At 38.5% G+C, this 13,984-nt stretch overlaps 1 protein-coding gene across 8 annotated transcripts in view; it reads right to left on the reverse strand.

Moving 5' to 3' along the window:
- The window catches only part of CDC42BPA (CDC42 binding protein kinase alpha), a 230,502-nt gene that overhangs the window by 96,178 nt on the left and 120,340 nt on the right, over positions 1-13,984 (reverse strand). For 6 of the 8 annotated variants that reach the window (XM_066381611.1, XM_066381601.1, XM_066381591.1 and 3 more), the window contains exons 11-14: positions 10,149-10,271; positions 3,924-4,057; positions 1,961-2,203; positions 1,608-1,718 (exon numbers count right to left, since the gene is read on the reverse strand). In XM_066381611.1, the coding sequence (XP_066237708.1) occupies positions 1,608-1,718; positions 1,961-2,203; positions 3,924-4,057; positions 10,149-10,271 (611 nt within the window). The remainder of the gene's footprint in view (positions 1-1,607; positions 1,719-1,960; positions 2,204-3,923; positions 4,058-10,148; positions 10,272-13,984) is intronic. The other 2 variants (XM_066381642.1, XM_066381622.1) reach the window with 1 other exon arrangement.

Here is a 13,984-nt window from a genome sequence, read left to right on the forward strand (position 1 = left end):
TAAATAAGTGGATATTTTCCTATAATCATTAATATGTTTGTGACAATTATGTAATAATGAGTGAAAAAATCTGTTAAAGGTTGAACTGTCCCTCCAAAATTCATGTTGAAGCAGTAACTACCAGTACATACCTCAGAATGTGACCAGATTTAAAAATAGGTCTCAAATACTGCATTATCTGACTTATATGTGAAATATAAAACAGTCAAATTCCTAGAAGCAAAGAGTAAAATGGTGAGTGCCCTGGGCTGAAGGGAAGGGGGCAAAATGGGAAAACATTGGTCCAGGGGTACAGTTTCAGTTATGTAGAATGAATAAGAAGTTCTGGAGATCTAATGCAAAGTAGGGCAACTCTAATGCAAAGTAGGGCAACTATAGCTAACAAAACTGTGTTGTATACTTAAAATTTGCTGAGCTTGACCTGTGGTGGCACAGTGGACAAAATGTCGACCTGGAAATGCTGAGGTCGCCGGTTTGAAACCCTGGGCTTGCCTGGTCAAGGCACATATGGGAGTTGATGCTTCCAGCTCCTCCCTCCCTTCTCTGTCTGTCTGTCTGTCTCTCTCTCTCCTCTCTAAAAATGAATAAATTTAAAAAAAAATTTTGCTGAGAGGGGGGTTTTAATTATTTTCAGCCAAAAAATAAAAGTAGTGAAGCAATGGATATAACTAGCTTGACTGTGGTAAACTATCATGCTGTATACATATATCTCAACATGTTTTAACATCTTAAATATAGACAATTTTCATTTGTCAATTGTATCTCAATAAGACTGGCAGGGGGAAGAAAAAGAGAGACTTTACAGAGGTAATTAACCTAAAATGAGGTCAATAGGGTGGACCCTAAAACAATGTCTATACCATTATTAAAGAAAAATTCTAGACTCAGAATCATGCCCACAGGGACAACATGAAGTGAAGATTAAGGCAGAGATCCAGATTTGTTTATAAGCCAAGTAATGTGAAACACTGCCAGCTAACCATCAGAAGCCAACCCTGCCAACACCTTAATTTTGGACTTCTAGCCACTTGAGACAATATATTCTTGTTTTTAAGCCATCCAGGCTGATAATTTGTAACAGCAGCCCTGGCAAACTAATACAACAGGGTAAAAAAAAAACTCTTGTAGCATATGATCACAATTGAAAAGTATTTTTTCAAACAACCTTATCAAGACATAATTCACATACTATATATATATTTACCCATTTAAAGTAGAATTCAATGGGTTCTGGTATATTAAACTGTTAATTTTTTTAAGTGATAATATATATATTATATAAATTTTGCCATTTTAACTACTTAAGTGTACAATTCCGTGGTATTAATTACACTGACAAGGTATTTCCACTATTTATTTCCAAAATTTTCTCTTCATTCCCTTCCTGATAGATTTTTTCCTTCCCACTAAATATAGTTTTCCTTTCCTTCCACTACGATTAGGAAGTTAGTATCAGCTTCCTACTGGTAAAAATGAGAATAAAGAATACTAGGTTGAAAGGATAGCTAATTTTACTGTACACCAAAGAAAAGCACATAACTAACACTCCTTTTAAACCTAAAGAGGGAAAAAAAATTCAGGTTCATAAATGTAAAATCAAACAATACCTTCAGCCCCTCCAATTCATTTTCCAGTTGCTTCAAGTAGTGCTCGCTCTGTTCCCGCAGCTTCCTGTCTTTGGAGGCTTCAGCAGCTACAGCTTCTGTATGAACTTCCAGCTTTAAAATAAAAAAAGCAAATTCAGTTATAATTGTTTTTTCCAATAAAATATCTTACCCGTGGAAATTTACCTTGTAAGAGGAAGATAACTCCAATGTTGAAATTCATATTACAAAATAATATTAAACTAAAAAAAATAACCCTTTTCAAAAGTTAAATAATGAAAGATAGTTCACTAGTCTGAAAAAAGTAGCTTTAATCACTACCGCATGGACACTACAAACCTCGCCTGACTACTAACCTCTTTTTTGGCTCTTTCTGTTCTGCGCAGTTCTTGCCTTAAGCTTTCAACTTTTTGCATCACCAGGTCCACCTCTTCTTCCTTATCTCGGACATGGCGAGCAAGTTTCTGTTTTTGGGTGTGCAATTCTGTGAGCCGTTCATTGATCTCCATGAATTCCTGCATGGCCAGTTTCCTCTGACAGTGTGCGTCTTTCAGCTCTTTGGATTGGTTTTTTAATCGCTCACTAGCCTGGACTAGTTCCTACAGTTTTGTAAAAAGAACATAAGTTACCAATTCTGCAACCTAGGGACCAAGTTTGGCCCTCAAAGTTGCTATCATGAAGTCAAGAAGAGCCAAAATTATTCACCTTAGAATAAAATTGAAAGACACGACCTACTTTTGAACAGATGTTAAGGGCATGGTATTCTGTTCATAGTCTCAGTTCTGACATGCTGACTATAAAAAAAATGACTTAACCTTCTAGTACCTTGGTTTCTACAAATAAACAGTGAAGGATTACAGGATAAAATGGTCAAAATAAAGATTTTGTGATATTTAATGGATATCTGTGAGTATAAACAAGACTTGAAAAGCCCCATTAACAAGTTGCACCCAATGCTGGGAACACACATTCTTCTCCAGCATATAGTGAACATTTAAACATGGAGCAGCATGATTAAGGGAGGGAAAAGGGGGCGGGATGGAGGTAGAAGAAGGTTAAGGGGGGATATATGGTGATGGAAGGAGACTTGACTTGGGATGGTAAATGGGCGGTATAGTGTACAGATGATGTACTATGGAATGGTACACCTGAAACCTATATAATTGTATTAACCAATGTCACCCCAATAAAATCAATTTAAATTTTTTTAAAAATGGAACAGCCTAGGCTGTAAAGCAAATCTCACTGGAACTTAAAGAACAGATATCAGAAAGATCAAGTTCTTTTAATAATGTTACCATAATAATTTATTGGTCAAAAAAAAGATCATAAAAATACTAAATTATTTAGAATTAAAAATTAAAAAAACTAGGTTGCTGGCTTGAGCAAGGGGTCATTGCTCAGTATGAGCCCCTCTGGTCAAGGCATGTCTGAGGAGCAATCAATAAACAACAAAGGTGCCACAACTATGACTTGAGCTTCTCATCTGTCTCCCTTCCTGTCTCTGTCTTCCTCTCTCGCTAAAAAAAAATTCTTTATCAATATAATGTTTCTTTACAGCATTACCTTCTTCTCAAAATATACTATTAAAATAACCTGCATATTAATATGCTATAAGTTAAACATCACATGATTAAATTATATATTAATATAAATAGTATATTGTTAAATATACAATTATTGATAATAATCTGTTATTAATCAGATTCTCATTTCATTGCACTGCTAGTATTAATTCCAACATTTAAAAACTTTGTCAAAAAAATTTGCAAAGTACGCATTGTGGCTTAGGTAGTGTTTTTCTCTAGAGCTTGAATATTATTTACCCTATTGGATTGTGTTACAATACTGTTTAAGTGTTATACAAAGTTCTTATGAAAATAATTTGTTCAAAATCTATGCTTTAAAAAATTGACATTTTACATATCATTAAAGCATTAAAGAAATTTTCCATTAAAATCTTTTAAGAAGGTTGATATCAGTAAGTCACAATGAAAATGTGCCTATATTTTTTATTTTTCCATAGACACTTAACTGATTTTACTTTTCTTTTTCAATAACACTCACTTTTAATCAAGACCTCTGAATATTAACTTTCCAAAACAACAAAAGATTCTGAACTTAAAAGCCTCAAGAGTGTTTTTTATTACTATTAATCAAATGATATATCCCAAAATAATTATAGTTTTTAAACCAATGTTTTACACATAAAAAAACACTACATATTAGTAGAATTGACTATGAATGCTTTAAGTATACAAATAAAACAAGATTAAGAATTCAGAAAAATCCTTGACCAATCTATCCATATTTTTTTACCTTGTTTAATTCTTCCCTTTCTTGTTGCAATGTTTTGATTTGTTTTTCGTAAGCCTTGATTTGTCTAACAGCATCATCTAGTTCGCGCCTCACTGCATTAGCCTCTTCAAGTTGTTGTTCCAAGTGACTCGATTCTAAAAGAGAAGACCTTGTTTCTTTTACTATTTGTATAAAAACAAATGCTTGAAACCAAAGTTTAAAACAACTGTTTTTAAAAATATTTTGGATTTGGTATTAGGCTTACTGATACCACACACCATTGAACTCACACAACTAAATGCTTCTCACTCGCTGTGAGGACGGTGAAGAGCTAGTAACAGGCAATGTGAAGATGTGCGACATGCCTCAGATGTCTACTAGTATAAAAAAACCATACCTCTAAACACAGTACCTATTATTTAATCTATAGAATCTATTATTAATAGAAACTTTGAAGTAACCAAAAAAACCCAAATCCAGCCAAACAAATAAAACAGACATGTTTTCCTCTATTGTTGGTTGGCATTTGTGTGCTGCTGTTAGTCCCATTATACCATACTAAGATGCTTTTGCTTCTAATATTGTGGTTCCAGTTCACCCAGCCTGGTTTCACTAGTGATGATTTGAAGAATAAACTCTGATTTCTAAAAGTAAATATTTGAAAACCTCTAATCAAGGTCAGTTCCTCTATTTTTCAGATGAAAAACCTGAGGTTCAAGGGAGTGGAATAACATGCCAAGGGTCATGTTGCTAAATGAGTGTCAGAGCTAAAACCAGAGTCCAGGAATTCTTGCATCAACTTCTCCAACCTACAATGTATCGTTATTAAATGATGTTTAACATTATCAGTTAAAAAGATTTATTATGAAACAAAATTAAGTGATTAATTTTAGCATATATTTAAATAATAAATTATAAACAATGCTCCTGGCAATACTTCAAGAACTAAAGCCATTGAAAACAACAGAAATATCAAACCACATTCTGTTAATTCTGTTCAGGATATTTTCTATCCTTACTTGCTTCTCTGAGTGTTATACAGGGCAAGTAGCATTAGCATCCTCTGGTAGCATGTTCAAAATGCAGAGTTTCAGGTCTCATTACAAACCTACTGAATCAGAATCTGGATTTTAACAAGATTACTAGGTGACCTGTCTGCAAATTAAAATATGAAAATAAATGCACAAATAATTGTACACTGTTAACTTTCATGCTTTCAATAAATAGTGTCTAAGTTACTCCAACTAAAAAGATTATTTCATTTGTACAGACAAGTCCTGTAGTCAAAAAGTGAATTAAATGTGACCCTAGTAGGATGGTTCCGTGGATGAAGCATCATCCTGGCACATGGAGGTTGCAGGTTCAATCCACGGTCAGGGAATGTACAAGAAGCAATCAATGAGTACAAAACTAAATGGAACAACTAAGTGGAACAAGTTGATGCTTCTCTCTCACTCTCTTTCTCTTCTCACCTCCCAAATCAATAGAAATATTTTTTAAAAAGTCACTTAAATGTATCAGTATATCACACACTAACTGGTTCTAGATTTCTTTTTTTCCTTTTTTTCTTTTTTAAACATCGTTTTCTTTTTAATTTATTTATTGATTTTAGAGCAGCAGTTCTCAACCTGTGGGTTGCGACTCCAGCGGGGGTCGAACGACCAAAACACAGGGGTCGCCTAAAGCCACCGCGACCCACAGGTTGAGAACCGCTGTTTTAGAGAGAAAGGTAGGGAGAGAAAGAGACAGGAACACTGATCTGTTTTTGTACGTGCCCTGACCGGGGATTGAACTGGCAACCCCCGTGCTTCCAAATAATGCTCCAAACAACAGAGCTATTCAGCCAGGGCAGGTTCTAGATTTCTTAAATTCAATAATTTACTAATATTTAGTGTCCTAAAGTTAGAGACTTATTAAAAGCTTATTCATCTTGAGCTTTTTGAAAGTCTAAATACTTTTATGAATAGTATAGTTTTTTTAGAATTTTTGAAAATGCCTTAAAGTTGTGTTTTATAAACTGCCCCTATTCATTCAGTATATTTCTCCTTTACTGAACATTAATTTAGGAAGGGGGAGAGGAATCAAAGAGGTAGGGAGAAAGAGAGAGGAGGGGGAGAGAGAGAGGAGGGAGAGGGGGACAGAAGGAGGGGGAGAGATAGAGAGAAGGAGAAAGAGAGATAGAGAGGGAGAAAGGGAGGGAAAGGAGTGAGAAGGAGGGAGGGAGGGGAGGAAGGAAAAGGAGGAAGGGAAGGAGAAGAAAGAGGGGAGGAGAAGGAGGGGGAAGGGAAGGGGGAGGAAGAGATAGAGGAAAGGATGGAGGAAGGGAAGAAGGAAAAGGAGGGAGGGAGAGAGGAAGAGGAAGGAGGGAGGAGGAAGAGGAAGGAGGGAAAAAAGGGAGAAGGGAAGAAAGAGAAGAGAAGGAAAAGGAGGGAGGAGAGGAAGGGAAAGGAGGGGAGGGGGGAGAGGAGGGAGGGAGGGAAGAAGAGGGGAGGGAGGAAAGGGAGGAAGGGGAAGAAGGGGAGAAAGGGGAAGGAGAGGAGGGAGGGAAGGAGGGAGGGAGTGAGTGACTTAGTTTAAGGCTGGAGAGACAGTTCATGGAGCACAGAGCACAAACCACAAACCTCAAGGCAATAAAAAATGGAGGTTATAATGCACATTATGGTTACAAAAATGTTTTATTTAAAAAAAAACATTCCTTGCTCTCTCATATAGAAATAGTAAATGAGTGCATGAAATTTTATTTTTGTCTGAAGATGGTCAAAAAATATGTATTAAGTGTCTATTATATGGTATCATGAAACTCTGCCCTAACTTCTTGGATTCAGAGTTCAATGAGCAAAGCAGATATTAAAATAAAATTATAAATTATAAATTTATTAAATTTTCCTAGGAGTTTAAAAATATTGGAAAATGATGTCATAGAGAAAGAAAACATAAAAATCTTAATAGTGGATAATCTGTTTACACAAAGTTTTTGCTTAAGAATTTATCTAGACTCTGGTGGAACATTAGATCCTCTACCTGGCAAAAATATTCTTTAGGAATTAGGGGGATGCCTGACCAGGCGGTGGCACAGTGGATAGAGCGTCAGACTGGGATGCAGAGGACCCAGGTTCGAGATCCCCAGGTCGCCAGCTTGAGAGCGGGCTCATCTGGTTTGAGCAAAGCTCATCAGCTTGGACCCAGGTCGCTGGCTTGAGCAAGGAGTTACTCAGTCTGCTGTAGCCCCACGGTCAAGGCACATATGAGAAAGCAATCAATGAACAACTAAGGTGTCACAACGAAAAACTGATGATTGATGCTTCTCATTTCTCTCTGTTCCTGTCTGTCTGTCTGTCCCTATTTATCCCTGTCTCTGACTCTCTCTGTAAAAAAAAGAAAAAAAAAAAGGAATGAGGGGAAAATTAAGACATTCTCAGATGAAGAAAAAACTAAGAGAACTTATGGGTAGCAGCTAATCTTTAAAAAAAAATGGCTAAATGAAATTCCTAAACACAAAGCAAACAAACTCAGCAATTTCAGGAAGGAAGGAAGAGCATAGTATATAGAAATATGAATAAAAAATTAAAATAATAAAAAGAAATATAGATAAATACAACAGGATTTTTTCTCCCCTTACATTTTCTAAATTATATTTCATGCTTGAAGGAAAAATAATCTTGTCTGATATGCTTCTAAAACATGTGAAGAGGAAATACTTAAAACAAAAATAATAAACAGGGAGAATAGTTATTACATAAAATAGAATGCTCTCTCTCTCTCTCAATTCACTTAGACTGTGTGATAACTCTAAACCCTGAAAAAGGTTCATATTGCACTCAGAAAAAACTCAAAGCCCTTCAACACTCAGTAAGACTCTACTGATCAGGCAGAAGCCGTGGCCCCCAACCTCGCCAGCTTCATTGTCGTCCACTCTCCCCGGGCGCTCCTTCAGCCCAGCCGTCCACTCTCCCCGGGCGCTCCTTCAGCCCCAGCCGTCCACTCTCCCCGGCGCTCCTTCAGCCCCAGCCGTCCACTCTCCCCGGCGCTCCTTCAGCCCCAGCCGTCCACTCTCCCCGGCGCTCCTTCAGCCCAGCCGTCCACTCTCTCCGGGAGCTCCTTCAGCCCCAGCCGTCCACTCTCTCCGGGAGCTCCTTCAGCCCCAGCCGTCCACTCTCCCCGGGAGCTCCTTTAGCCCAGCCGTCCACTCTCCCCGGGAGCTCCTTCAGCCCCAGCCGTCCACTCTCCCCGGCGCTCCTTCAGCCCCAGCCGTCCACTCTCCCCGGCGCTCCTTCAGCCCCAGCCGTCCACTCTCCCCGGCGCTCCTTCAGCCCCAGCCGTCCACTCTCCCCGGCGCTCCTTCAGTCCAGCCGTCCACTCTCCCCGGCGCTCCTTCAGCCCCAGCCGTCCACTCTCCCCGGCGCTCCTTCAGTCCAGCCGTCCACTCTCCCCGGCGCTCCTTCAGCCCCAGCCCTCCACTCTCTCAGCGTGCTCCTTCAGCCCCAGCCGTCCACTCTGTCCACTCTCTCAGCGTGCTCCTTCAGCCCCAACCATGCTGGCCTCTGGGCTTCCCCTGACCTCAGGAGGCCCATTCTGACTCTCAGGCCTTTGCACTGGTAGGCCCTTCTGCCTAGAACATGAGTTCCCAATTCAACTGCATAGCTAAGCCACCTGCTTCCTTAACGTCTTTGCTCACATGTCACCTAATTGAGGCTTATACCTGGACCACCCTACATATAATTACACAACTCTTCTTGCACTTGTGACCCATTCCTCTCCTTCTGCTCTATGTTTAATCACTTGTCCTTCTAGCATCCTAAGAGCCTAAAACAACACCTGGCACACATAGTAGGTACTCAATAAATATCTGCTGAATAAATGAATAAATGGCTATAATAGGCATTTCTTTTTTTTTTTTTTTTTTTTTAAATAAATTTTTATTAATGGTAATGGGATGACATTAATAAATCAGGGTACATATATTCAAAGAAAACATGTCTAGGTTATTTTGTCATTAAATTATGTTGCATACCCCTTGCCCAAAGTCAGATTGTCCTTCGCCACCCTCTATCTAGTTCTCTGTGCCCCTCCTCCTCCCCCTAACTCTCCCCCTGTCCTCCCTCCCCCCACCCCTGGTAACCACCACACTCTTGTCCATGTCTCTTAGTCTCATTTTTATGTTCCACCAATGTATGGAATCATGTAGTTCTTGTTTTTTTCTGATTTACTTATTTCACTCCTTATAATGTTATCAAGATCCCACCATTTTGCTGTAAATGATCTGATGTCATCATTTCTTATGGCTGAGTAGTATTCCATAGTGTATATGTGCCACATCTTCTTTATCCAGTCTTCTATTGAAGGGCTTTTTGGTTGTTTCCATGTCTTGGCCACTGTGAACAGTGCTGCAATGAACATGGGGCTACATGTGTCTTCCCGTAACAATGTTTCTGAGGTTTTGGGGTATATACCCAGTAGAGGGATTGCTGGGTCATAAGGTAGTTCTATTTTCAGTTTTTTGAGGAACCACCATACTTTCCTCCATAATGGTTGTACTACTTTACAGTCCCACCAACAGTGAATGAGGGTTCCTTTTTCTCCACAGCCTCTCCAACATTTGCTATTACCCGTCTTGTTGATAATAGCTAATCTAACAGGGGTGAGGTGGTATCTCATTGTAGTTTTGATTTGCATTTCCCTAATAACTAATGAAGCTGAGCATCTTTTCATATATCTGTTGGCCATTTGTATCTCTTCCTGGGAGAAGTGTCTTATAATAGGCATTTCAAGAGTTGTCAAAATTAATTTGAAACTATCTCAGCAATATACCAAAATATGAATTGTACAAGGAAAATAAAATTTCACATGCCTTAACGCATGAATGCATGTCCCTTGTCCTTCCTTCCCCACTGCTAACGCTCTTTCCCCTCCTCATATGTATACTCTGCCAAATTCCAATCCAATATCCCAAACTAATAGGTCTTCTAAAAAAGTCATCTCTGTTAACTTAAACCTGGGTTAGGCCGTCCTCCTATGTACTCTGCATGTACCTGTGTTTGTTTTTCCTATAGCCTATGTATTGCAAGAACTGTTTATCTTTTCCTCAGTCCAAAGTGTGAGCTCCTTCAGAGTGGAAATTTTTCTTGTTTCTGCACTGCACATAGCCCTTACTTAACACACGACAAGAATTCAATAAAGGTTGTGTGCATGAGTAAAACATTTTTTTAATCAATCAAACTGAATTAATAGTGAATCACAGAAATTTACCTCTTACTTGTTTCCTTAGTTTTTCAATTTCTTCTTTTAAATTTCTTATTTCTAAATCTTTGCTTGCTGTTAATGGACCATCGACAGTTGAATACTGTAGAGCTTGGACAGTCTGTGTTGATTCTTTAAAAAAAAAAGAAAAGAAAAGAAAGAATAAGAAATCTGGCCATACTCTTAAATTTTTAAAACTAATGACAACATATATTTCTTTCTAGAGAAATTCTTATATAATTCTACCAGTCAAAATACATACCCATTTTAAAAAAGCATAATGTGTTTTATGTGTAAACATATTAAAATTAAATTACAAAACTCCACTGAATCTGTCTTTAAAATTATCATGTACAGGGTGGGAAAACAGTAGGTTTACACTTATTCATATGGAAAATAATACAATAATTAATATACATACATTGTTAATTGTAAGAAATTTAATTGTATGAAACTGTTGTTAATACCAGAAGGCAATTATCTTATATTTTCATTAGGTTTGCTTTATGCAAATGACACCAATTATATGTAAAAATACTCTTTAATTAAGAATATGCTGAAGAATTTAAAACATCAAAAAAACCTGAGACACAGGAATTTCTCATTCAGAATAAGATAGAGTAGGAAGTAAAAGCTAATCACTCTATTGTTTCCTCTGCAAAAAAATAAAAATACACTAGATGATTTGCACAAATCTTATTTTTACAAACATCATGTATCTGGGAAAGCAAAGAGGACTAATTAACCAGGAAGGGATCAGCCATGCTGAGGAAAAAAGGCTATGACAGCTGCCTTTGACTTTGGAACTAGATCCTGTTCTGTGAGCTTAGGCTCAAGTTTGCCCTGAACTGAGAAATATTAGGCTGAAAAAAATAATCACAGCTTCTGCAGAATGAATGGGGCTGGTACAATTATTCGAAACTCTTTAAGAGTCCCTAAATATGCAGTGCTATTTTCCCCATCATATATCTGCTTTATTTGGAGGCTGCATGGAAATTAAGAAGCTTCTAAAAATCAAACTGGAATCTCCTAGGACACTGGGAATCCCAGAGGCAAAGGCTGCTGGAGGAAGAGGGCCTGTGTCAAACACATGGCCAATCTCCCCATCAGGACATTTGCCATATTTGGAAGTAGCATGGTGTAGAAGAGTAAAGGGCAGAATAAACCTCCCAGTTTATAGGCTGGGGGAGAAAGAAGCCTCACCAAGCTCTATCTGGTTCTCCCTTAATGACATTTGAAAGCAGAAGTAGGTTGAATCTAAGGAAAACTGCAACCTAGCCTTGTCCTAGCTCAATTCCGATTGAGGAAAGAAAGAGAAAACCCTATCTGGAGTGAAAATACACAAACATCTCTGTGTTACTTTTATCCATATATCTGTCATTCAGTAAAACTTGTGAGACATTTGGGAAAGCATAAATGTGTAATCAATAATCAGGTGAAGAAAACAAATAGAAATAGACCCACAGATGATTTGGGGTTGGAATTACCAAAGACTTCAAAAGAATTATTATTATGTTAAAGAAAATAGAGAAAGCCTGACCAGGCAGTGGTGCAGTGGATGGAGCGTCGGTCTGGGACGCGGAGGACAGAGGTTCGAAACCCCGAGGTCGCCAGCTTGAAAGTGGGATTATCCGGATTGAGCGGGGGCTCGCCTGCTTGAGCACGGGGATTGCTGGCTTGAGCATGGGATCATGGATATGACCCCATGGTTGCTGGCTTGAGCAAGGGGTCACTTGCTCTGCTGTAGCCCCCGCCCCCACAAAGACATATTGAAAGCAATCAATGAACTAAGGAGCCGCAATGAAGAATTGATGTTTCTCATCTCTCTCCCTTCCTGTCTATCTGTCCCTGTCTTTGTATCCATCTCTCTCTCTCTCTCTCTCTCTCTCTCTCTCTCACACACACACACACACACACACACACACACACCCTTGAATATTGACTTCATAAGACTAAATATCCAAATGAATAGTAATATATAAAAAGACATTCAAACTCATTACTTACTAGGGAAACACAAAATAAAATCGCAGCATGCACCGCTATGCAGATACCAGAATAGCTAAAAGCTGAAAATACACTATCCCATGATCAGAAATCCTACTCCTAAATAGATGTCCGAGAGAGAGAGACCAGCAATGAGAAAGAGAGACAGAGAGAGAAAGAATATTCACGGAAACTAGGCTCATATTAGTCAATATCTGGAAATAACCCACATGTTTAATAGCAATGGATTAGATGATACACTCTGAATGCTTGTATGCCCAAAATCAAATGCTGAAATTCTAACCACCCAAAGATGATGTTATTAGAAGATGGGGCCTTTGGGAGGTATGTAAGTTATGTGGCTGGAATCCTCAGAAAATAGGGCATTATGAAAGAGAGCCCTTCAGGATCCCTGGCCCCTTCCACCATCTGAGGACACAGCAAGAAGGCACTGGCTATGAACCCTGCCTTTACCAAGCTGGCACCTTGATCTTGGACTTCTAGCCTCCAGAACTGTGAGAAATAAACTGTTGTTTTTAAGCCACTCAATCTGTTATAATCAATTATATGAGCCAGAACATACTAAGACATTGAATTAGAACAAAATTTTAGTATGAATGTACAATTTGATACTAAACAGTAGTATAAAAAAAGCACAAATTATTAATATATACATAACAGATGAATCTGAAAAACAACATGTTGAGTAAAAGAAGCCAGATACAAATGAGATCATACTACATGATATCATTTATATGAAATTCAAGAACAGTAAAATTAATGATGAAAAAATTAAGACAATGTTTACTACAGAGATGTGTTCACTACTGGCAAGAGGCATGAGGGAAATTTACACTGTGCTAGAAATGTTCTACATACACTGGCTGGGGCGGGGGTTTACATGAATGTACACACATGTAAACATTTATAGGGCTTTCACTTAAAAAGAGTACTTTGTTGTATATATAATACCATTTAAAAATCAAAACAGAGTGGCATCAGCATCATGGTGACATGGATCATTCCTCTTTTTTATTTCCTATTTACAACTAACTGGACATTCATAACTAAACAAAAGTGCTTCTGTACAGCTCTCCAGCATAACCAAGAGGTCCATCAAACTGTGGATCCAAAAGTGGGGGGGATCGGACCTAGGAGGAGGCTGCAGAGCTAGGGAGTTACAGCAGTGGGGGCGTCAGCAGAGACTTTTCTAGCAGAAGAAATAAAGTAAAAGTGGTGAGTAAAAGCCCAACCAAGAGGCGGCAGCTGGAGGAACTCTGTGTTCTTCAGCAACACCTGGATTTCTGAGGAGAGACCTCAGTGGACTGGGGGGAGGGAAAGGAAAGGGAAGAAGGCAGACAGAACTAAATTTCCTGCTGTCTGCCCACAGACCTCTGAGACTCCCAAACCTGAGGATCCCCTCCCAGGTCATGAGCACATCCAAAGCCCCAGGTACTGAGCACACACCACACCCTACCCTGTCACCAGCATATTTAAATGCATTCAAAACTTTAGAAGTCAGCTCCCTTAGGAGAAACCAAAGACTTGTGCTATATCACCAACTTCTGAACAACAAAAGAAAGGCGTCCAGCTGCCAAGCTGTTGAACTGTTAGAATCAAAGTAAACCAAGCTTTCTCTAAACAGGAAAGATCTCTGCTACTTCAAATGTGATGACAGAGGCACATTTCATGAAACACTAAAAGATCACAGTAATACAGTACTACAGAAAAAGAAAATGACGATTCTCCAACAACCAAACTCAGAGACATAGAATACTGAAGTCTGATAAAAAATTCAAAATTATATAGAAATTCAACAAATTAAAAGAAAACTCAAAAAGGCAATTCATTGAACTCAG

The sequence above is a fragment of the Saccopteryx leptura genome, chromosome 1, assembly GCF_036850995.1.
Source record: "Saccopteryx leptura isolate mSacLep1 chromosome 1, mSacLep1_pri_phased_curated, whole genome shotgun sequence".
Taxonomy (NCBI): domain Eukaryota; kingdom Metazoa; phylum Chordata; class Mammalia; order Chiroptera; family Emballonuridae; genus Saccopteryx; species Saccopteryx leptura.